The sequence below is a fragment of the Sarcophilus harrisii genome, chromosome 2, assembly GCF_902635505.1.
Source record: "Sarcophilus harrisii chromosome 2, mSarHar1.11, whole genome shotgun sequence".
NCBI lineage: Eukaryota > Metazoa > Chordata > Mammalia > Dasyuromorphia > Dasyuridae > Sarcophilus > Sarcophilus harrisii.
In genome coordinates this window covers 448,081,334-448,106,965 of record NC_045427.1, presented here as the reverse complement: position 1 = coordinate 448,106,965, position 25,632 = coordinate 448,081,334, and the positions used below count along the sequence as shown (strand labels likewise).

The 25,632-nt window shown below is 40.7% G+C and overlaps 1 protein-coding gene across 4 annotated transcripts in view; it reads right to left on the bottom strand.

The window, feature by feature from the left end:
- NEK6 (NIMA related kinase 6) overlaps positions 1–25,632 on the bottom strand; it is a 126,718-nt gene that overhangs the window by 12,848 nt on the left and 88,238 nt on the right. For all 4 annotated transcript variants that reach the window (XM_031954281.1, XM_031954280.1, XM_031954279.1 and 1 more), the window contains exons 6-8: positions 25,475–25,583; positions 24,516–24,623; positions 8,806–8,900 (exon numbers count right to left, since the gene is read on the bottom strand). In XM_031954281.1, the coding sequence (XP_031810141.1) occupies positions 8,806–8,900; positions 24,516–24,623; positions 25,475–25,583 (312 nt within the window). The remainder of the gene's footprint in view (positions 1–8,805; positions 8,901–24,515; positions 24,624–25,474; positions 25,584–25,632) is intronic.

Genomic DNA, 25,632 nt, shown 5'->3' with positions numbered 1-25,632 from the left:
AGAATATGGAGAGATATAGTTTGGCTGATATAATCAGATGGATTCAGAACCAGCCAGATGCCTGGACTCAGAGTGGTTATTAATACTTCCACATTAACATGGCAGAAGTCTCCAGTGGAGTGACCCAGGGATCTGTTTTTGGTCTTATGCTATTTAAAATTTTTATCAATAACTTGGATAAAAACATAGATAGTATGCTCATCAGACTTGTAAATGAAGGAAAGACCAGAAGGAATAGCTAGCACAATTCAGTATCCAAAAGGATCCGAATAGACCAGAGCTGGGCTGGACTTGATAAGATGAAATTCAGTAGGGATAAGTGTCAAGTCTTACAATTGGATATCAAAGAAATCAGCTTCACAAAGGTAGGCAAGGTGGGGACGATTATGATTAGAACTGTTTTGAAAAATATATGTAAGTTTTAGTAGACTACAAGTTCAATATAAGTTCAGCAGTGTTAGGAAAGCTAATGTGATATTGGGCTGCATTAAGAAGGTCATAAATTCCAGGAATAGAGAAGTGATAGTTATAACTAATATTTATATAGTGTTTACTATGTGCCAGACACTGTACTATTTTAAAAATATTATCCTCACAATAATACTGAGGGTATTAGGGGCTATCCTACCCATTTTTTAGATTGGGAGACTGAGGCAAATACAGGTTAAATGACTTGCCCAGGGTCATACTGCTAATACATGTCTTTGGAGGAATTCAAACTCAGGTCTTCCTGATTCCAGATCTCCCTCTATTCAGCCACCTAACTTATATAAAATTTATGTAAATTGAGTCAGATGATTCAGTTAATCATTCAACTAGAATTCAACTAGAATAACAGTCTTTAAAGATGAATGGCCACTTCTAGAGGATACCATGAGGGGTTTTTCTAGATTATTTCCAAGGCTGTTCCACCGAGGTTTTGACATTCTGCATCTCGGACCTCCATCTCCAAACTCCAGGCCCAGTACTCTTGTCACCCTGCTGTTCTGCTGTGGGATGTCAGAGGAGATTGTGCCACACAGACAGAGCCGGGAGCCCAGAGTTAGGAGGAGCTAGGTCAGAGTCTCGGCTGCTTACGAGCTACAGGAGCACCGAAAGTCACTCGATTTCTGCCTCAATTTCCTCAACTTTAAAACAGGGATAATAAGAACACTTATCTCTCAGCATCCCTGAGGCTCAAAGGAGATATCTGAAAAGTGCTCAGCACAGAGCTGGGCACTAGCACGCACTAAATAAATGCCGCTGTTCTTGTTCTCATCTGTCTTCAGTGTGGACCCCATACTTTCTATGACGGCCTATTCTGCTCATGGGTAACTGATTATTAGGATATCTGTTCTTGGGTAAGACTGAGCCAAAATCTACTTCCCTGTGGTCCCACCTTACTTTTCTCCTGGGCTGAGCAACACAAGCTCAATCCTTCTTCCAAAAGATTCTCCTTTAAGTATTTAGATATCTGATATTAAAAAGAAGGTAACCTTCTCTTGGCTAATCTCAAATTCCTTCCTATGATTACTGCATTTTAATGGCTTTAAGCCCCTTCCCCAGCAAGTTTGTTAATGTCTTTGCTGAAATGTAAAAAATGACCACATTTCTCCAGGTTGAAGGGGGGGTGGGGTGGAGCTTGAATATGGGAGAACACCCAGATTCTTCTCTGTCCCAAAAAGACTTTACAGGCCTGGAGGAAACACGGTGGGGGCAGAGGAGCAGGTCAGAAGAGTGGCTCTCGTTTCCAGAGGCCTGAGGCTTTACCAGACACTTTCGTCCAACCCTGTGAAGCCGCTGGGAGGTGGACAGGGATGAAATGATCCATAATCACATAGTTGGCAAGTCAAAGTTTTATAAAATGAAGATTTAGGGAACAAATAGGTGCAAACACCTCCTTTTATAGCCAAGAAAACAGAAAGCTACAGAGATGACGTGATTAGCTTACAGTCACCTAAGTAGCATCAAGAATTAGGAACGAAATCCAGGCCCTCTGACTCAAATTTCTGCAATCTCTGTGGAGTCGGGATTCAAATACAAGGCCCTGCTTATTCTGAGGCCCGTACTCTTTCTGCTTCATGAAACGATCCCATTTTCCTCATTTTATGCCACAGGCAGCTCAAGGCCCATGGACAGAACTTGTTCCCATTTGGGGTTGTGCTAAGTTCCCTTTTGAAGAAGACAAAGGGCCGTTCATCTCTGGGATATTCCCAGAGGCTGCTTAATCCCGCTGGCAGGATTGTATTGATCTATTCCATTGACTTTCCAGCACCAATAGTTCCCTTCCTAGCTGCAAACCACCACAGCAGGCCCTTCCTCCCGTGCTCCAAACAAATAAATCAGCCCCTGTCGAACTGAGGGACTCATGACTGGTAATACACTAATGATGGGACATTACCTTGTTAAGCAAACATTTAGTTACCTCAGCTGAAGATTGGAGTGGAAGAGCTGGCTGAGTGAAAATCCAATGCTCCCTTCACTTTCAGGAGGAGGGTGACAAATGGGAGCCACATGTGCCAAGAAGGACAAAGAACCTGGCACCGACAGCAACCCCATCAATCCAAACATCACGAAGCCCACAGAGGCCAGGCAGCCGGGGCCGTGGTGGAGGCTGGGGCCATGGCGGAGGCTGGGCAGCTGGGGCCGGGGCCGGAGCCACTCAGAGATATTCAAGGGGGAAGAAGCCCTCAGACTTGGGGGCAGTGGGGTATGGCAGCAAGAAGACAGCTTGGGATGAGAAGTCTTGGGCCCAAATCTTAGCTGTTTCTGTCTGGAAGGTTTTGAGCAAGACACATCCACATCTCAGCTCTCTCCTTTTATAAAATGAAAACTAGATGACTTCTAATACTTTAACATTTTGTTTTAAAGAGTGATGTTCTTGGTAACTAGTCAATGGTCCACATGCAGTTTCTCCAACACAGTCCCTGTCCTCTTCCTCTGCCTTTGTACTAGTTGTTCTCCACACCTGGACTGAACAAATTCCTCACCTCTACCTTTTACCTTCCCTGACTTACATCCTACCTCACCTTTTCTGCACCTCTCCCCAAACTCAGCTGCTGTCTTCTCATCCCAGGATGCCTCCTACATTCTCTGTGTATATCTTTTATCCATCTTCCATTAGAATGTTTGCCCCTTGAGTACAGGCTTTTTACCTTTCTCTGTATCTCTATTACTTAACAAAGTGCCTGGTAACATAGTAAACATTTAATAAATGATTTTGGACTTGGCTTTTTTAACTTCTAAGGGTCCTGACAGTTGTAACATTGCATATTTATTTTGCCTTCAAAGAGTTGTTCCAGCTGGCAAACTATGCTGTATGTTCTAAGGACAAATGAGAACCAATGAGATAATATTCTGAGCAGAAGTACCAAATCACAGCCCACAAACTCCCCAGTGTGACCAAAATCAGATTAAAATGTAACTGAGAAGTTTGTAACAAAATGAATAAAAATATAATCCAACATAATGTAAACTTGTGGGGTTTTTTATGTCAATATGTGGCCCAAAGAAATCTGTTTCTATTTGTGCTTCACACATAGATTACTTAGTGTGTATATATGTGTGCATGCACACATATACACACATAGACATACAAACATGTGTATGCCTATATACACATGTACATATGAATATGTGTGCATTCAGTTATAATTATTATTAGGGTAGCTAGGTGGCAAATTGGGTAGAGCATCAGGCCTGAAGTCAGGAAACCTCATAGCTTCTGGAGTTCAAATCTGACCTCAGACACCTCCCAGCTGTGTGACCCTCAGCAAGTCACTTAACCCTGTTTGCCTCAGTTTCCTCATCTGTAAAATGAGCTGGAGAAATGGCAAATCACTCTAGTATCTACTAAAAAAAAACAAAATAAAACAAAACCCAAATGGGGTAATGTGCCTGAAAATGGAATAACAATTATAATTATTATTAATATCCCTTCCAACTTTCAGAATCCTGAAGTACATATATGTGTGTAATACATACATGCATGCCTTTATTAGATATATACATGTATGGATACAAGTAAGTATACACTTACTACATGTATTCCATTCTACTCTATGTCTCCTCGGAACATGTGATGGATTCTCTCCATTTATGGGGAGGATTTATGGGGAACAGTTGTCCAGGATGAGAAGGAACGACGGGTTACAGATCATACGTCACAAGAAAAGGGTGAAACCTCAGGAGGTAACAGGTCTTTACAATCAGAGGGATCCTGTACACCCATAAATGTGCCTCATCATGGCGAGGAGCTAACTCCCCAATCTGACAGGTCCAACAGGACTGAAGAGCTTCATGATGTCCATGTCTGTCAGCTTGGGATCAACATCACTAAATGCTTTCTTCTACAGGAGTCCCTTTCACAGAACTCTACAACTGTTCTCTTTCTCTTGTTTTCTTTCTTCTTCTCCCTCTCTCCCTTTATCTCTCTCTCTCTCTCTCTCTCTCTCTCTCTCTCTCTCTCTCACATACACACACACACACACACACACACACACACACACACACACACAATTTATATAGCTCTTTCCCAATCCTCTGCCACCCTCCAAGGATAGTACTTTTCCCATTAATAAATGACTTAATTTTGACTCCATCTTGCATATACTTTTCTAGGTACACACTGGCTCCCTGAGAGAATAGAAGTTCCTCAATGCCAGGCTCTTTTTTGTTTTTATCCCAGCAGTGCTGGTACATGGCAGGCCAACAATCACTTATTATGAAGCACCTATTATATGTCAGGTCCTGTGCCAGGGCATGCTCCCTGCCCTTGAGAATCTCCCATCCTAATGGGGAGGACAAAATACAAATGACTATGTTCACAGATGATCCACACTATGTAAGTGGGGGCATGCCCAGAGGAAAGGCACTGTATTTGTGGGGCAGGGGACTGGGCAGGCCTTTTGCGCCAGGGAGAAGTTGAATGGACTCTTGAACAAAAGGAGGTAAAAGAGAGCAGCAGAACATCCCCAGGTAGGGAGCGATGTGTAAGCAACAGCAGGCAGGCCTGGGCAGCCAAAGGCCTCAGAGGGGTCCAGTGTGGGACCAAAGAGGCCAGGTTGGGAAGGACTTTAAAGGCCAAATGCAGCTTTTTATCCTGGATCCCGTCACAGCAAGGGGCTGGCGGAGCTGGAGGATGGAGTCACGGGACATGATGGAGGTAAGGAAAGGAGGAAGGCGGAAAGCTGGACTTCACCGACAAGGCTGTCACAATTGGCCCAGGCCCGAGGCTATGGGCCCACACAACCACGCGGCCATGTAAGGGCAGAAAAGCCGATGCTGTGAGCATAAAAAACAAAAGGATTTGGCAACAAACTGGATGTGTGGGGAAATGAGAGAGGATTAGGGGGTAACATCAAGGTTGGGAGTTCTACAACTAGAAGAATAGTTGTTTCCTTAACTGTTTATAGAAAAATTAGGAAGAAGAGAGGGTCTGGAAAAAAGATAGTGAAATGACTTTTGTGTCAGATATGGTGAATTTGAGATACCTAAGGGTCGTCCAATAAAACAAGATGATGATCAAAAGAGAGTAGGGCTAGAGATAGAGAAATTATCTGTATAAAGATGACAATTTAACCTATGGGAGCTGTGGGCTCACCAAGTGAAGCAGTTTATTTAGAAAGAAGGGAGGGCAGGAGGAGCGTGGAGGAAACCCATGGCTTAGCAGGCAAGACTTGGGTAAAGATCTAGAAAGAGACGCAGAAAAAGCTGTCAGACAAGAGACAGAATTACAAAAACCTAGAAAAAAGAGAGGATCCAAGATGAAAAGATGATTGGTTTTGTTAAATACTACAGACTGTTCACTCCAGGCTGGCCATGGGTAAATAACTTCTTTGGCCACAGAAACTCAGAAAACAATCAATTAATATATGTTGGGGTTAAGAGGTATGTGTGTGGTGGGAATTCCCACAATGAAGAACTTATGTTCCTTTAAAATGAAGAAGGGGAGTAGTGAAGTGGTACAGTAGATAGATTAACAGGCTTGGAGTCAAGAAGACCCGAGTTCAAATCTCACCTCAGACACAAGCTAATTATGTGATCCTGACCAACTCACTTAATCCTCAGTTTCCTCATCTATAAAATAAGCTGGAGAAGAAAATGGTGAACTACTTTTTGCCAGGAAAACCCCAAATGAAGTTAAGAGTTGGACATGACTGAAACTACTCAACAACAACAAAATTAAGTATGGTGATGGGTTGAGGGTAAAGAATAGGACATGAATTTTTGGACACAGCCAATAAGAGAATTTTTTTTATTTTATGATGCTTTTCTTTTTCTTTTTCAGTTGGGAACGAAGATAAGATTGTCAAAAAAAAATAGGAAAAGAAAAAAAAAGATCATTGAATCATTTTTTTAAATGCGTAGAAGAAGAGAACAGAAAAAGGTCAGAAGGAAAAAGAGAAAAGCAGGAAAGTTCTGAAAGTTACATGTTAAAAATAATCATATACTTAAAAGGAAAAGCATTCTATATATTAGAGATTTGCAGTTCTATGTATAATCTATGGATGGTTTTATTTAGTTTTGTTAAATTCAGAATAAAAATAAAATTAAAAAGGGAATTATGATTCTCTTAGGAAAAGACAGAGATCCACAAGAATGAAATCAAGGATCCCTAAATTACTGCAGAGAATTACTTAGGCCCATTTAAAATCAGCTAAAGTTAACACGCTTCAAATTAAGGCTATTAGGAATAGAAAAATTAAGTTGCCTAACTTATGACATATGGAACAAAATAAGCTTATTACAATGTACCTGTGAGAAATTCAGGTTTTAAGGATGTGACTAGTATTACTTTTTTCTTTTTCAATTTCTAGGTCCATCCATTCTATTTCAGAGGCTCCTTTGCCTATAAATGTGCTCACCTCCCCATTTTAAATTTTTTTTTTTTTTGCTCTCCTTGTTGGCTTTGCTTTCTTTCTTCTTACTCACTCCTCAACCCTTGGCCACTCCCACTGCCCTCAGCAACATGAAACTGCCCCCTTCATTGACAGGGATCTCATGCAATGCAATCCCCATTTCTTTACTGTCTTCTCTGACCTATCTGCAACACTCGAGACTGTTCTACTTCCTCTCCCTATTGCTACTCCTTTTTTTCCTCTCTCAAGTCTCTAGGACCTTGCTTTCTCCTGGTTCTTCTCCTCAGTAAAGTCTTAGATTTGAAGTCAAGAAAGCCTTCTGTAGGTGCTTGCTAGCTGTGGGAGTCAGGGTGTCATTTAACCTTTCTTAGCTGCAGTTTCCTTAGCTATAAAATGGGTATAATAATGGTACCTACCTCGCAGCTTGTCAATGAGGAGCAAATGAAATAGACTACATCAAGAATTTAGCAAGCCACAAGTGTTATAGTTATATAATGTTAGCAATGATTATGATGGTGATGTCTTATTTGCTGGATCCTTTTCCTCCTTCCTAAATGAAAAAGCTCCATCTCTGATCCTATTCACAGAATCTGAGATTTAGAAGGGACATCACATCTCCTTCTCTTTCAATTTTATAATGGGTAAGTACCCAATTCAGTCTTTATTGGATGACCTTTTCTACTGGGAAATTCAGACAAGAGACAATCCATTCCATTTGAGGAGCACTCTCATTGTTTGGAAGTTTTCTTCTAATTCCAATTTTGGATCTGCCTCTCTGAAATTTTATCAAGGGCAAAAGAGTAGAAATAAATCATGTTTATTTCTAAATCTTTGACTATCACCTTTGTTGTATGTCTCCCAAATCTGTATCTTTTTGTTATCTCTCTTCTAAGCTCCACACCAACATCTCAAATTGCTTCCTGGCAAGCCAAACCCTACACAGGCACTTCAAATATGACCAAAACTGAGATCATTATTCATTATCCAATCTTATATTTTCTACCCATCTAATTTTCTCTCCATGTAAACTAATATCACCAATCACCCAGGCTCAAAATATCAGAATTATCTTAGATTCTTCTAGTCCTCTTATCTCTAATATCCAATCAGCTTATCAGTTCTATAAGTTGTACCTCAAGGTATTCTTCCTAAAGTCCTTACCTCAGTAATATCCTCCTAATCCTAAAGACAATCTTCTTGTTCATTCTTTCAGTTATCTCTATTTAGACTTTTGCAACAGCCTCATTAGTCTTCAGTTTCTCCCTTCCAACCTATCCTAAAATATGCCTGATTAATCTTCTTAAAGAATAACTCCAGTAATATAATTAAACTAATAAAAAAAATTCAATAGCTCCTTATGCCTATAAAAGCAAAAGGTTCCATGTTCCTGTGCAAGTAATCTTCCTATTGTGTGCCTTGATTTCCTTATTCAAAGGAGAAAATTCAACTCATTATGTTACTCATGTTAGAACTGAATCTAAAACCCTTAAACTATCTTTCAAAGCCCTTCATGGTCCCTCTCTAGCCTTATTTCCTACTATTCCCCTTCATGTATCCTATATTTCAGACAAACCAGCCTGGGTCACTACCTTCTGAATAGTTCCATGCTCTTTCCTTCTTTCCACTACTCAATTATATTCTGTGGTTTTGAATAGAGCTCTTCCAGTTAGGAAGAACCTTAAATAGCATCTAGTCCAATTCTCTCACTTTATAGATGGGGAAAATAAAATTCAAAGAGAGTAAGTTCTTACTTAAAGTCTTAGAGGTAATAAAGAACAAAGCCAAGATTGAAACATAAGCCTTTGATGCTAAGTAGCTGGTTCTTGACATATAGTTATAGCTTGGACACTGTGCCTTAAGACTTCTGGGGGCAACAATCAGTCGTGGTTCATGTCTTTACTCTCAGACACCTTTACTTTGAATATTCTTCTTCACAGCATTAAATTAAATCTCTGAAATTTCTTACCTCATACAATAAACAGCCCAAAGACCAGATATCAGATTTAAAGTTATAGCCATTTTCATGAATTCTCTCCGGGGACATGTAGTAAGGTGTTCCAACTGAAATGAAATAGGGAAAAGAAATTCACTTTTTCTTTTTGGCTAGAGAAAGAAAAAAAAAATCAGTAAAGCCTGAGAAAGCAGCAATGCAGTAAATGAACACTTAGACTGGGAGTCATGGTCTAATCTTGGGCTAGGTGAGAAAAATCATCTTTTTCACTTCAGTTTTTTTATCTATAGAATGAAAGAACTGGACTTGACAAACTCCAAGGTTCTACTAAATGTTAACTTTTTTCAAACATTCTATGTTAAAATACTTGCAATTCCAAGTTTACTTCCAGCTCTTATAATCTATGTTCTAAGATCCTATCTGCACTAACATTCTACAATTCTATATCCCTTTCTTTCTTCCCCCAAGGAATATCAATTAATTATTAAAAGATAATTTTTCCAATGGACAATGTGCTTCAAATGATACTTGTTCTCCCCCATCAGTCTGAGAGTTTATGAAGCTTTGTTGAGGTACCAAATCAGATCTTTAAATAAGCTGGAGGATGGGGTATAGATGCAAGGAGTGAGAAGAAAATGAACAACCTGTAGAAAGTATGGGTATGCTGGTGTTGTCAATCTGCTTCTAAAAAACTAATCACATAGAGGTGAACTCTCTGTTTTTCTCTCCTTCCCTCCCTTCATTCTTTTCTTCTTCTCTACAATTCATTTGGGCAAATATTCACCTTTCTGGCCACTGGGGTATTCATTTGTTAAATGATAAAAATAATCATAACTCCCTCCATATATGAATATATATAAATATACATATATATCTATATCTACATTTATCTACTCCAAACTAGCCCCATGCTTTGTCCTTCTCCTAGTATTCTATGATACCGTGTGTGTGTGTGTGTGTATGTAGGGAGAGAAAAAAGAGAGAAAGAAAGAATAATTAATAGTTCTTTTGTGTGTATATATTATAAAATATATTTTTGTGTGAATATATGTATGTATATATACATATACATACACAGAAAAAAAATCACAAAAGATCCATGCAGGCATACACATGACATTTCAAGTGTGTAGACACTCATTAAATGCCCACTATGTGTCTCTATTTTACTTTATACTTGGGAAGAGACACAGTTTATATAAGATGAAATACCTGTCTTTAACCTACTCTGTGATCAATCAAATGAAAACTTATAAAACAGGAGGGAATGCTGTGTAGCATTCAATGGCATGCTCCCCCTTATGTATTTAAGATGAAATTTCTAAGTAATAAAGAATTTTATATAGAATTTTTAGAAAATACTCCTTTTGTGAAGTGAATTTATACCTGCATATGATAAACATGGAAATATGTTTAGAAGAATTACACACGTTTAACCTATATTGGATTACTTGCTATCCAAGGAAGGAGAAGGAGGGAGAGGGAGGGAAAAAATTTGGAACACAAGGTTTTGCAAAGGTGAATGTTAAAACTACCTTTGCATATATTTTGAAAAATAAAAAGCTATTATTATAAAGAAAATAATTTATACCCCTATATAGTTAAGACAATTACTAAGACAAAGACCCATCAGGCTAGGGGCAGAGAAGGCACAGTCTACAGAGGAAGTCAGAAGGTGATTCATTATATGAAGGAAGGTAGTTTATTCAGTCCTATGTTTATCCTCTGCCACATGCAACTCTGAGCCCCAGTTACAAGTGTGAATGAGGTCAAAGACTCATCCTGGGACATCAGCATCATCTCAGCTGCTTTGTGCTCCATGCACTAGAAGAGGGAAGAACCAGCAGCCATGCTACAAATTCCCCCATCTATTCCAGACGGGTTTCATTAGTGTGCAGAGATGCTGTGAGAGAGCAGAGCACACCACAGGTATGATGGGAAGGAAGGAAACTGTGCAGTCATGGAGACTTGTCCATCAATGGCCAGTAAATTAGGAGACTGTTCCGATGCTGAAATTTCTCTTCTCAACCTAATGGCTTCCTTATTTCAGTGATGGCTATATACCACACATTGTCATTACCGGACCTAGGGAGTTTTAGCACCCCTTCAGGACCATCACTTCAGAAGCAGCCTGAATCTGAAATCTCAAAATCTAGGTTCAAAACTCAGCTGTACAACTCAGTACCACGCAACTCTGGCAAGGTCACTTTCTTTGGAAAGTTTCTTCATTTGTAAAATGAAGTTGATTTAGTTCAATTCAACAAATATGTATTAAGTTCCTATTGGCTGAGGGTACAAAAGCCCTAAGGCTCATCACAAGGAATGATACAAGATACAAAACCACTGTTTTCATGAAGCCTACATTCTCACAATAGAGCTAACACACACAAATAGGTAACTAAAAAACCATAATAAATAAATGCACTGGAGAGATAGAGAGTATTACAAGAGGGCTAAGGGGAAACTTTTTAAAAATAATAATTTACCTTTACACAGTACTTTACAGTTACAAAAAATGTAATATTTACTTTCTGGACATTCCTACTTTACAGAACTTAAAGGATTATTCAGGTTCAAAGGCAGTAATAGGCGTAATGCAAAAACCACATATATACAGTTTTTATCAGAGAATTTCCTAGTATTAAAAACAATGATAATTTTCCAAGAATGGCATGCGTTCAGTTCTCATTCTTGATTTTGGAGTTTTATTATAAGAGTGTACAGCTGCAGTACTGTCACTCATAATGCCTGATGTAAATATTCAGCACAGCTAGAGCTATGTTGAAATCATAGGATATCAGAGCTGAAAGAGCCCCAAGAATTCAGTGTGTTAAGAATACAGAAAAGAAAATGTGGAATGTCAAAACCAGAAGGGACCCAGAAACATAGAATGTTAGATCTAGAAAGGCCCTGAGAACAGAGCATTGGCGAATATGGAACACCGAATGTCAAAATGAGACGAGAGCTAACACATAGAACTTTAGGGCTGAAAGGGCCCAGAGAATATAGCACATTAGAATACAGAACATAGAACACAGAATGTCAAAACCAAAAGGGACTTGAAAACAAAGAAGGCTGGGGATGGAAGGAACCCGCGAGTGTTGAATGTTAGATCAGAGATGTTAGTGCGGGGAGAAATCTTAGACATGAGCTAGTCCAATCACCTGAGGGAATTCAATAAAGACTGCCTGACTGAACGACTGAACCCAAGCCAACAAAACTCAGGAGTTACTACTGACTGATCTTAAAACAGACAATTTGATAAGGGAATCTTTTATTGTTTCTGTTTCAACAGCACCTTCCAGCAAATCTCTAATCCAGCGCCCAAACATGGCTTCCCAATCTCTCACTTTTCTTTTTCACAGTGGGGGACAGAGCTCTGAATATGAAAGAGGAACCTAACAAATTCTGACCTTTCTTGTATCTTTACAGAGAAATCTGAGTTTCAAACAGAGAAATATCAGAGCAAAACAGGGACCTCAAAGGGGGAGCTGATTAAAGCATCCCTTCATTCCTGAGACATTCCACTCCTGTCAAAACAAACTTCGAAATGTTTTGAAATACTTGTGGGTTTGTATATGAAAAAGGCAAAGCTTTCACCGGTTTTTTTTTTTAACTCCTGTTCAACTTTTTTTTTTTTTTTTTTGAGAATAAAAATGGAATAGAAGAATATATTTTGTTAGTTATTTAGGACTCCCTAATTAAGGTGCTTTTCTGAGAGTTCTATGGGTACCTGTAGGTATCTGGTTAGTGGGACAAGCAGATTCACATAGTATTGAAAGGACAAATCTAATCCCATTTTAGAAGAACATGAGAGAAGGAAAGGAAAGAGTAGGGTGACAAGAATGAACAAAACAAGACACAATGAGGGCTGGTCAATTTCAACGGAAAATGTGACTTCTGAAAAAAGAAAAAAAGTGTTATTTATAAAATGTCAGAGCCAGAAGGGACCTGAGATCAGAGTGTTAGCACTGGGAAACAACCCAGAGCCTCGGATGGTAAAATAGGAAAGGGCCTTTGAAAATCAAATGTTAGGGACAGAGATCGTTAGTACTTTCATTCTAAAATATTTCCCAATTCCAGTATTTTATCTTCTACAGACAAAATTTCCAAATCTGAAATCAAATGATCTTCAGAACGTTTTGTTGTTCAATCATTTCAGTCCCTTATGACTCTTCACAATTCCGTTCTTGGCAAAGATACTGGAATGGTTTGTCATTTCCTTTTCCAGCTCATTTTGCAGATCAGGAAACTTAGGCAGAGGAGGGTAAGTGACTTGCCCCAGGGTCATGTAGCTGGTAAATATCTCAGGCTAGATTTGAACTCGGGGAGATGAGTCTTCCTGATTCCAGGCCCAACACTTTATTCACTGCATTCCTCAGAACGGTAACAATTCCAAAATTGTTTTTATAGGATGCATCATGGCTAGGGCTACCAAACCAAATTTTTCTAACAAAGAAGTAACTAGCCATTTACCCTTACTACGTTCAGGGAGAAAAGACAGGAACAGCACATAGTCGCTCATGGCAGATCCTAACCCCCACTTGGAGATTTAGAAAGTCATCTGAAGGTGATTTCATCTGTGCAAGAATACTTCAATTCCCAGTTGGGCAGATGCCAAAGAAAGTTGCTGATTAATAGTCCCCGATTAGGCCATCCTTGTCAAATTGGCTAAAGCAATACAGTGGTGAGCCCAGATGATTAGACTGGAAGTCCTGGGCAGTTCAGTAAGAAGCACCTCATTACAGGGGAATTCCTTCAGACTGCTGGCCAGGAAGAGACCTGGGCCCGTCTTCTCTCCCTTCCCCTGATGGTTATGCAGAAATTAAACTATTTGTTTTTTAAACAAGAAAATTGGTGGAGGGTGTGGGGAAGAAAAAGGGGAGACTGTACTGTGCATTTTCTGACATCCCCACAGAAGCAATAAGAGACTTGCTGAGGAAGGGCTGTGACCCAGACTCATACCCAACCCAAAAGCATCAACTTCAATAAGAAAAAGGACTCACTCATCACATCATTATTCACACTGCTGTGTCTGAGGCTATGAAATGACTTTTTTGAATCAGAAGGCAAGGCCATTCTGTTTGTTTGCTCTCCCAATCTTACCTTTTATGCCAGGAGGTGGGCACTAAGTGACCCACACAAACTGGATTTAAGACCAGAAGCCTCTCAGAACTTGGAAGGGCCTGGGTGAGGATGAGAACAGTGGTGAGACACAAAGACCAAGAGAGTGAGAGACAGAGAGAAGGAGAGACAAGAGAATGAGAATCAGAGAGAATAAGAGATAGAGAGAATGAGAATCAAAGAGAATGAGAGACAGAGAGAATGAGAATCAGAGAGAATGAGAGTCAGAGAGAATGAGACAGAGAATGAGAATCAGTGAGAATGAGAGACAGAGAATGAGAATCAGAGAGAATGAGAATCAGAGGGAATGAGAGACAAGAGAGAATGACACAAAGGTGAGAGAGTGAGAGTCAGAGAGAATGAGAGACAGACGAGAGAGTTTATGTTAGGCAGTCTAGTGTACTCTGAATTCCTAGAGGAAGGAAAGATAAAAAAAGATGATGCATTCCAATTTTCCAGGCACAGTCTATGAAAAACCATGTAAAATGGCTTCTCAAGAGTCTCAGTTTCCTATTCTCTAAAATGAGATTTGACAGTGTCATCTCAAAGATCACTTTGAGCTGGAAAAGTATCTTTTTAATATTTTTATGTTCTAAGGTCCTTTCCAGAGGGAATACTCCAGGTCCCTGGCTTCAAGATACTTAGAGCAAAAGAGACAAGTGGTACACATGAGGGGCAGACAGGTGCACATGCACGCACACACGTACACACATCCCATTTCACTAGTTTTCAAGACTTAAACTAGATTAGACTAAGATGTAGATGTTAGAACACCACAGACAGCCTGAAATATCTCTTTCTATTTAGTGCTCTAAGTTCACTTTCTTTTCTCATCACCAGAAGGGCACTGTGGTATAGCAAATGGAGTGCCGGACTTGGGCTGACAGGGATCTAGATTTAAATCCTGCCTCCAACATCCTCCTGTAAATGTAGTTATGAAGGTTACTTCTGAACACCCTGAAGTGGAGGAGTGAGGTGGGCACCCCCTCCAATGATAAAGATTGTAACCCATCCACACATTGCCACTGCGTAACTCTTTTCCAGATTTGTTATAACTTAATGGGGGAAAGGAAGGTGTCTAGTCATCTTGCTGGGGGCCTTAGATCTCCTAATATTAGAATATATGCAGTTTTTTATGGAAGAGTGTAGAAGTTTTCTGAACAAGTAGAAAGGTGAGAAAACTGGGGAAATAGGGGACTTTTAGAGGAATATGTGGATTGGGATTTAGGAGGGTGGGTATGACTTTTAAAGGGGTGTGGATTAAGACTGGGTGGGAGAAAGAATGGGGGGGACTGCTGAAGGGATGGATGAAGTGAGGGTAGAAAGGTATGGGGAGAAGATAACAGGTAAAAAGAGGCTGAGAAAGAAAACAGTAAGTAAAAGTAAGAGGAGGGAAAATCACAAATAGTAATTATATTTCTGAATGTGAGCAGAATCAGGGGAACATTGTATATGGTAATTGACACATTGTTTTAAGAACAATTTTGAGCAACTAAGCCATTTTAATTCTTATAAATACACAAATTAGAAATAGAGGATATCATATGAAGAGAGATACTACGTTCATTAAGAGAAAGAACTGATAAACAAGTGTATATAGAATAATTTTACATTATGTGTATGTAGATATATATCTATATATCTATTTATGTCTAATGATAGCCATCTCTAAGGTAGGGGGAGGAGAGGAAGGAACAAAAGGAAAAAAGAGATTTGCATGATAATTTCATTGTATTTTTGGAGGGAACAGCAAGTTGTACATAGTAGATTTGCAGTTTTGTGTGCAATCATCTTTTTGTTGTACTGTATTATGGAAATGCTTGTTTTGTTCCCTGAATTGAAAATAAAATAAATTTAAAAAAAAGAAACTATACAGCATAGAGGCTGTGCATCTGTTAGCTCCCACTCTCACTACACAATGGGCCTATCTGCTTTTCCAGGCTCATATCTCTTTGATGACATCTTTTATACCATTTGTTACTGTTAATAATTTAATATTCCTTGTTCGAATGAATGACAATTGGTTAACACATGACTTGCACTGTTTTTTCCTCCTAATGTCTGCTTTCCAAGCCTACTCACAGTGGAAGATGCCTCTGTGGGACCTGAGCCTTTCCCCAGGTCACTGGGCATACATACAACTGATTTTATTAAAATAGTTTCTCAGTAAGATTCTTCTATTTCGATGATTTCAGAAAGGCCTGGAGAGACTTACACGAACTGATGCTGAGTGAAATGAGCAGGACCAGGAGATCATTATATACTTCAACAACAATACTAGATGATGACCAGTTCTGATGGATCAGGCCATCCTCAGCAACGAGATCAACCAAATCATTTCTAATGGAGCAGTAATGAACTGAACTAGCTATACCCAGAAAAAGAACTCTGGGAGATGACTAAAAACCATTACATTGAATTCCCAATCCCTATATTTATGCACACCTGCATTTTTGATTTCCTTCACAAGCTAATTGTACAATAATTCAGAGTCTGATTCTTTTTGTACAGCAAAATAATGTTTTGGTCATGTATACTTATTATGTATCTAAGTTATATTTTAATATATTTAACATCTACTGGTCATCCTGCCATTTAGGGGAGGGGGTGGGTGGGGTAAAAGGTGAAAAATTGGAACAAGAGGTTTGGCAATTGTTAATGCTGTAAAGTTACCCATGTATATATCCTGTAAATAAAAGGCTATTAAAAAAAAAAAAAGATTCTTCTATTTCTTTCTGATGCTTTTGATGTTACTCTGGTTTTGATGTTTTTGGTTTTTGATCTGGATTCTTTGGGTTTTGTTCTCCTGCATTTCAAAATCATTCTTGTTTGCAGAGTTAAGAGTAAGCGCATCCCTACCTACCAATAAAGTGGGATTTCATTATCTAAATGAATTTCCCAGCTTCACTAAGAAAATGGAAGCTTGGCGGCCTTAGTCTGATAGGAGTAAGGACAACTTCTCAGGAGCTCCGTGATCTCGTGTCAGCTCCATCCCCGTGAGTCCATGGCAAAGTCATTTCCAGTCAATTGATAGGAATTTATTAAGTGTTTACTGTGTGCTAGGCCCGATGCTAAGCACTGGGGATAAGGAAGAAATGCACTCTCTTCCCTTGAGAAGATCTAATGGGAAGGCGCTGGTATCTTAGGAGACATCTAGGTAGCATAGGAGAGAGCAACCAAGAGGCCCGTAGTTCAAGCAGGACCTCCAACATAAGCTACAGGACTCTGGGCAAGTCACTTAACCACTGTCTGACCCTTAATTTCCTCCTCTGTAAAATGGGGCTGATGTTAATCTCTGCCTCTAGGTTGTTATGAGGATAAAATGAGATAATACTTGTAAAGTACCTTCAAAAACGCTATATAAATATTAGACATTAGGCCTAAATTGTCTCATCTGTAAATTGAGAGAATTATCCTTTTTGTGCCATAGATACTTGTGACAGTCTGATGAAGCCTATGGGTCTTTTCTCAGAATAATGTTTTTAGATACATAAAATAAAGTACACAGAATTACAATGGAAATTAATTATGGTGAAATGTAATTATATATGCACACAGGTATATGTATGTGCCTGTATGTGTATATGTACATAAAAATACATGTATACATGTGTGCATACATACCCATAAGTTCATAAAATCTAGGTGAAATGTTCTTGGAGATGATGACTCTCAGCTCTAGATCTTATGAAATGTTTAGTGAATTGGGTATAAGAGAGAATGAGAATCAGAGGGAATGAGAGACAAGAGAGAATGACACAAAGGTGAGAGAGTGAGAGTCAGAGAGAATGAGAGACAGACGAGAGAGTTTATGTTAGGCAGTCTAGTGTACTCTGAATTCCTAGAGGAAGGAAAGATAAAAAAAGATGATGCATTCCAATTTTCCAGGCACAGTCTATGAAAAACCATGTAAAATGGCTTCTCAAGAGTCTCAGTTCAGTCTAACTGAGTTAGATATCCATTTAAGGAAAATCAAGAAAGTTGGGGATTTGGCAATTCTCACTGAAGGGCTTGGGGACCTCTTCATCCTGCAAAGCAGCCTGACTGCTATCCTCAAGTAGCCCTTTTCCCCGACATCACAGCTCCGTTATCTTTGTAACCAAGGACCAGCCCCTGCCTAAGATCTCTCCAAGGCTGAGAACCTCAATGTTGGTTTCTAAAATGGAAATAAAACATAGGAGATATGGGAAACAAGATATGGGAGAGCAAATATATGGACTGATCCAACAATAAATGCTCTGTGAATTCATAGTCACAGATAATAAGCATTTATTAAATGCCTGCTATGTGGTGCAGTGGATAGAGCACTGAGCCTGGAGTAAGGTAAACCTGAGTTTAAATATGGCCTCAAATAGCTGTCACTCACCCTGTGTCTCAGTTTCCTCATTTGTAAAATGTGCCGGAGAAGGAAATGGCCAACCACCCAGGTATTTTTGCTAAGAAAACCCCAAGTGGGGTCACAAAGAATTGGACATGACTGAAATCACTGAACAACAATAAGACATGTGCATTCACTTATTTAGAGCTCATTGTTCTAAATAAGTGGAGAAGCCAAAAAAAAGGGGGGATGGCAAAAAATAGTATCTGTCATTGGGGAGCTCATGGTGAGATAGCAAACAGGCAGCTGTGTACAAATACTGAAGGTAAATAGGACCATGCCCTCCTGCCCAGTCCCAAATCCTGCAATGTATCAGCACAGGCAACCTTCCAGGGCGATGTGCTGCTTTAGAGAAAGCCTCATTGCCTGGGTCTCTTCACTGTCTTTCTGACATTTTAGGAGTGACAATGTCCCTGCTCTGTCTTCTCTTCAAGTTTTACCCCCATCTCAGACAAATTTGCATCCAACCCTTCTCACAACCTCCTCGTGAAATCCTACTGAGTGGTTTCAAATAGAGCCCAGTGAGGAAAAAGGTGACCCTGGAGGTAACAAGCAGCCCACCTAGGAGATCATCAAGGAAATGCTGGATGACCACTTATTGGACTTGTGGCAGAATGAATTCCTTCTCAGGCATAGAGTGGGCTAAAAGACCACTAAAGTCCCTTCCCACTCAGATTCTGCAGCTCTTGAAGCTTCAAGGGACCTCAGCATTTTTTTTTTTTTTTAGCTCACTGTTAGACAGCTGTAATTATTAGAAGACTTTTCCTCATACTGACTCAAAATTTACCTCCTTACAATTTCTACCAATTACTTCTAGTTTTACCCTCAGGTAATTCTAATTCAGAACTAATTCTTAGTTCACTCTTTCTCTTACACTGGGAGAGAGAACATTAGAATTGCCCTCCATGGTATTTCCACAATCAACCTCAATAATGATCAACATGGGCATTTATATAGCACTTTGTGTTTGCATTTTTGCATACGTGATCTCACCTGATCAGCTCAAAAATGCTATGAGGTTGTATAATCATCCTCATTTTAAGTATAAAGTGACCTGTCCCTAAGATCGCATGGATAGGAAATGGCAGGCACGCCCTGTTGGGTGACTCCCACTGCTCTCCCCTCTGGGGGTAGCCTGTTCCATGATTAGAACCTACAAGTTCCATTAACCTGCTATTCAGGGGCAGAAGGGACTCCATCTAGCACAGCTGCCCATCTTGCAAAGACTGAAACCTTCTTCACTGGGTTGACGTTTTCGGTTTGAATTTTATGGAATCTCAGGGATGGACAGGGGATCACCTGGTTTGGGAGCAGAGGTCACAAAGTGCAGCCCACCACTCAATTCCACCGCTTCTGCCATAACCCCTGCAAGAGTCTATCTGGGTGCTTGAAGATCCCTAAGAATAAGGAGCTCCCAAGGTAGCCCATCCCATGTTGGACAGCACTAATCACCAGAATCATGATTTAGAGCAAAGAGGGATCCTTAAAGATCATTTAATGCAAACCCTTCTCTCCACCAAGGCCCGTGGAGGGCTCACAGAGTGAGGAAGGAGCCCCCATCCCAGCCATCCCCACTGCCTCCCACAGCCGTCCTCCCCCACCGGGCACTGGAAGCGCCTTCCCTGGGGCCGTCTCCCCTCCCCTTAACTCTGCCCTCTGGGGCCAAGGAGAACAAATCTAATCTCTCTTCTCATGACAGCCTTTCAAACCCTCGCAGCCCAGGGATGATGTCCTCCCCCTCGCTCTCCTGCATGATACCGTTCCCCCAATGGCTTCGGTGGCTGCTGCTCTCCTTTGGCAGGTGATGAGTGCCCACTCCTCCCCTTGACAGGGCTCTCTGCCCATCAGGTATTGGCGTAAGTGGGTCCCGCCTCCCCTCCCTCTGGACGCGGACTGCCTTGCAGCAACCGGCTGCTCTTGCTCCGAGCGAGACACACGCTTGGATCTTGTGAGCTGTGTACGGGCAAATCCTTCATTTCTCTTTCATTACCCCGGCGTGTTCTGTCACTTATTTTTTCCTGTATGCAATCCTGCCTGACAAATATGATCTGCTGCCTGGTAATTCGTCTGACGCTTATTCTGTTCCTTGCTCTAATTATGGCTGCGGTCCCTGACACGAAGGCAGCCGCGCTGCCACCGCCGGGTAGTACACCTGTCACACTGGCTGTAGTATTGCCTAATGCCCTTTTATGCCAGGCTGATGGGAGCAAACACGAAATCTAAGGGAGGCAGGACTGGGGGAGAAGGGAAACAGAAGAATGTATCTGCATAAGTCCCATGTTCAATTCATGGGTCAGTCCCTTTAAAGATCAGAGATCAGCTGAGTTGCTATGGCAATGCTGCTCCACACTACTACAACACATAGTAGGTCTACCTTAAAATGAGGGAATGCATATTTAAGCAGATGCAGAAATAACCCCCCAGTCCCAACGAAGCTAGAAACAGAATCAAAGAATCAAAACTAGTTAAAGCCAAAAGCAAATCCTTGGAACAAGGAAGGTAGGGGGACAGAATACAGAACACAAACATATCACTTCACTCAAGACTCAGTTTTTTGTCTACAAAAGGAAGGATCGGTTAGACTAGATCTCCAGGGTCCCTCCCAACTCGAGAGAGCTCCGCAAAGATTAACACAACTTTGAGCTGAATTGATCCAAATTCCTCATTTTATAGATGAGGAAAATGAGACTAAAATAAATAAAGCAATTTACTTGAGGTCATGCAACAAGTTAATGCCAAAGGCAGAGATTAGAACTCAGGCCTGCAGAATGAATGACAACTAATTCAATGACTTTAAGAAGTTGGGGATTGAAGAACTGGTTCATTATTTTGGTTTATAATGAGCAGAGAGTTTCTTTTTTTCCCCTTCCATCCTTCAGCTAGAAATTTAGTAATAAAAATATGAACTGACATTCACATGAAGCTTTGGGATTTTAAAATGTTGACCCTGTTTGATCCTCAAAATCTCAAGAGACAGAGTTTGTATATTGTTATCTCTTCTCTGCACAGCAGTAAACTGAGGCTCCTGGACTTGCCCCAAGGCCATACAGCAAAGGACTAAGACTAAGGTAGAACTTGGGCTCTTCAGTCCAAATTCAAATCATCTTTCACCCCAACCTGTTCCTATTTTGCTCATGTTCAAAATAGTTTTTATCTGCATTTGGAAAAGGGACAGGGGTTCACAAAGTGGTGCTCTCCTGATAACTACATAGGAATCTTCAATTAGTCCAAGGATAAGGATGGTATGCTCAGACAGAGTCCATTTCTAAGTCCCAATTTATTCTTATTATTATAATAAGTGCAGCAGCCAAACTAGATAAAATCATATTATTGGAAAAGATCATGTTTCTGCCCGTTCCTAATGATGTGATCTTAACTGGCTCTGATCGGTGTGTGTGTGTGTGTGTGTGTGTGTGCAGTATTGAAAGAAGGCTCAAATCTGACAAGATAAAACTAGGGATATTTTAGCTGCTCAGGAGAAAAGATTGATTTCTCTCGGTTTCTTCGATTTTGTCTCTTTTCCCCATACCTCTCTTACCCTTGACATGATCACAGGGTACAAAGCAAAGTTCCACCTACCATGTATGAATGTGTGTGCACACACGTGTGTGCACGTGTGTTAATATATTTTTAAGATATTGCAGCTAATGTTCTAAAAGCAGAGTTCTATGCCTCAGTGGAATCAAAGGAAAAGCAGTCATGGGGCTGGTGTAGTAGGACGAGCTGGTGGCTGGCAGCGTGTCAGGATGCCTGAGTTTGAGCCCCAGCACTATCACTGACTCATTTTGTGAGGCTGAGCAAGTAACAACTCTTTGGACCCGAGTTTTCATATCTATAAAATAAGGAAATAGGACTAGATGATTTATCAATAAAAAAAGTACAAAAATGTACTATATGCCAACGCACATCAGGCACTGGTGATACAAATACAAAAACCCTTTTGGAAGTTTAAATTCTACTGAGGAGATACACAATCACAGACAAGTAAGTAAAGTTGTGTGAATAGCTTAGAACTGTACACTTAAGACTCTAGGCACACTCTGGACAGGACATATTCCATTCCATAAAGGGGAATGGAATAGAAACAATTCAGAGAAGGACTCATGGAACATGAAAAGAATCAAGGTTTCCAAGACTCACAAATGGGAAAAGAATACATTCTAGACACAGAGGACAGTTAGTCTGTGCAAAGATATGGAGAAAGATGGGAGAGGATGAAACATCTTATAGGAAGAATAGTCTATTTGACTAGAGCATGGAGTGTGTGAAGGGGGAATAATTTGTTATCAGTCAAGTAAGCCAGAATGTGAGAGGCTTTAAATATCAGAGGGGCTTGTAGTTTATCCTTAAGGTAACAGGGAGTCATTGAGACTTCTTGAGCAGAAGGCAGACATCTCAGACCTGCATTTTAAGACCTGCATCCCACTGTGTGGGATGGAGTGAAGTGAATAAAAGGAGACTATTTAGAAAGCTACTACGATAGTCCAGAAGAAAGGAAATGAATGTCTGAAGAGAAGTTCTAAGATTCTATTCTAAAGTTCTCTGCAGTGCTACATTATGTTCCAATATTCAGAGAATCAGATGATTCAGAATCTCATCCAACATCTTCATTTTACAGATAAGGAAGCTGAGGCTCAGAGTGCTTAAGCAACTTATCCAAGATTAGCAAAGAGCAGAACCAGGCCTAGGATTTGAACCAAGGTTCTGATGCCAAACTGAAACCTTATACACTATGTTCAAAGAGCTTTTCCATTTCTAATATGATATTCTCTAAGGTCCCTTCCAGCTCTAACATTCTGGATTCCAATGTTTCTTCCAACTGTCAAACTTTATGTTCTAATATTCTTAAGATTCTTTGAGCTGCGACATAAATATCAGAATAGCACAGGGAATGTGACTTACACTTAGATTTCACCATGAATAGAAAAGGGAGAAGGAATAAATTGGATGAAACAAACATTATCTCTTGAGACCCCCCCCCCAACTGGAATAGCCCAATATTAACTTGAGCCATAATAGTCAAGGTTAGTATCATTCCTGAACAAGATAATAACCAACCCATTAGTGACTGAGAGCAAAGCCAGCTTCCTAAATTCAAATGTTCTGAATCAGAGGGGTATGACACAGTTGGTTTTTTTAAAGCACTTTAAACAGCTACCACTGTTTGATCACCAGAATTAATAAATTTCACCAAATCATATGCTATCCGCTACAAGTCTTACAGCCATCTGGAGATATATGAATAATGCACACTAACAGTTTACATGAAAAAATCATATTTTTCAGAGAGCTCCTTCGCGTGAACCAAAAGACGCTCCCATATTATCATTCTGTTTACACTCAATGTGTGTCACTTGCACAAAGGTGTCGGAACATGAGAGACAGACCAGCTTGTAAGTTTGGGGTGAGACAGAAATGAATTGGGCCCAAAACCATTTTTAAGAGGTTGGGGAGAGAAAGTAGAATGGAAGAACTTTTCTGTAATTCACAATTTCCCTTTCCCCCATAACATTTCGGTGAAAATTTTAATATAAGTAATAGCAATAGTAACACTGTCTAGTATTTCTCATCACAACTTGGCTAAAATGGACAAGTCGCTTCCCCTCTCTGGGTCTTACATTTTCTCATCTGTAAAACGGGAGTACTGGAATAGATCGTATCCAGGTCCATTCCAGCTCTAATAGTTTAAGTTCCATGTTTCATAAGATTCTGTGCTTGAAGGTTCTCCCAGAAATTCTATGGCTTAAAAAGCCCAGAAGGAGCAAGCTTCAAGCACATTTGACTTTTACAAAAACCTGAAGAAAGGTCAAGTCCTTGCAGCAGCTGCTGGAAAGTACCAAGAAACAAGAAGCACAGGAGAATCCAAGGTTCTCCAGCTTTCTTGTATTACCTACTCCAAGACAAACTTGGGCAGAAATGTCTTCATAATGGGTCCTATCGGCATCTCTAGTCTTTGGTATTTAAGTATTTAAGAGAGGAGGAGAGGGAGGGTTAGGGAAAAGGAGTGGAGGGAGGAGGGGAGGGGTGGAAAGGAAGAGAGGAAGGGGAGAGGAAAGGAAGGAAAGGGAAGGGAGAGGAAAAAAAGAGGGAAGGGGAGGAAGAAGAATTGGGGAAGCCTTTCTTAAAGAAAGACTTACTTGCACAAGCTTTAAAATAAAAGAAAATACAGGGTAAGACTCCCTAATTCCAAGTCTCACTGACTTCTGGGAAGGCAGGGGCTTACCTAAGGAGTGTGCTGCCGTGGTCTTGGAGCTGAAGAAGCGGCCCAGCCCGAGGTCTCCCAGCTTCACCACCCCTGTGGCCGTTATAAACACGTTGGCAGGCTTTATGTCTGGGAGGGAAAGAAAGCTACAAGTCAGACTCAGATTTACCTGAACGCTCCAGAGCAGCCGAGGCCGGCGGAGCTGTGGAAAGCCCTGGGTGGGAAGCAGGAGATCAGGACTGGCTCTGTCACTGACTTGCTAGCTGGCCTGGGCCCAGTCACTTTATTTTGCTGGCCTCCCTCCCCAGGCTTGTAGAGTAACAGGTTGGGCCCCATGGGACAAAGTCCTAGGGAGCCCTTGCTCTGGAGTTGGAGGCCATGACTACAGCCTGACTGCTTTAATCCCTGGTCTCAGTTTCCTCATTTGTAAATATGGGGGAGAGACCAAGTGTCCTTGGAGGAGCCTGCTAGAGACTGGGCCTATCATCTCACCTGCTCTAGCCTTAGGTAAGTCTCCTCTGGCTCTGTGGAACTTCCTGAGCCCTAAGGTTCTGCCCCATTCTAAAGAGTCCAGGAAGGCCGGCACACTGTGGGGAACCCTGTGGGGGAACCCAGAAATCCCACCACTCGCCCATCAGCACATCATAAGAACACAATACAGCTGATGCCGGGAGCTCGCTGCACCCCCCAGCTGCAGCCTTCCACTTCTGACACTCTGCTAATGGCAGGTTTGACACTTGACTTAATACCAGTGTCTAGAATACAAAGCAGCTCTTCTTCATAATGCTCCCCTCACTCTGGACTGACTCTAACAAGGAAGCAAAAAAAAAAAAAACCCGGAGAAATCCATTTCGCCAGTGCCGCCGTCTCTCCAAACATGCGTTGGCTGCACATCAGCATAATTGTTTTTGAATGTAGCCACTTACTAATTGGAACATTATATTATTATTCAGTGAAAAGAGAGAGCGGATTAATGTTACCTCTGTGCATCACCCTGCGGGAGTGCATGTGCTCCACGGCGCTGCACAACTGCACAAAGTACTTCCAGACTGTCCTCTCGGGGATTAACCGTTTCTGCTTTTTAAAAAACTGTGGAAGAAAAAGCGACACCCAAAGAGAGGAGGACAGAGGGGAAGAC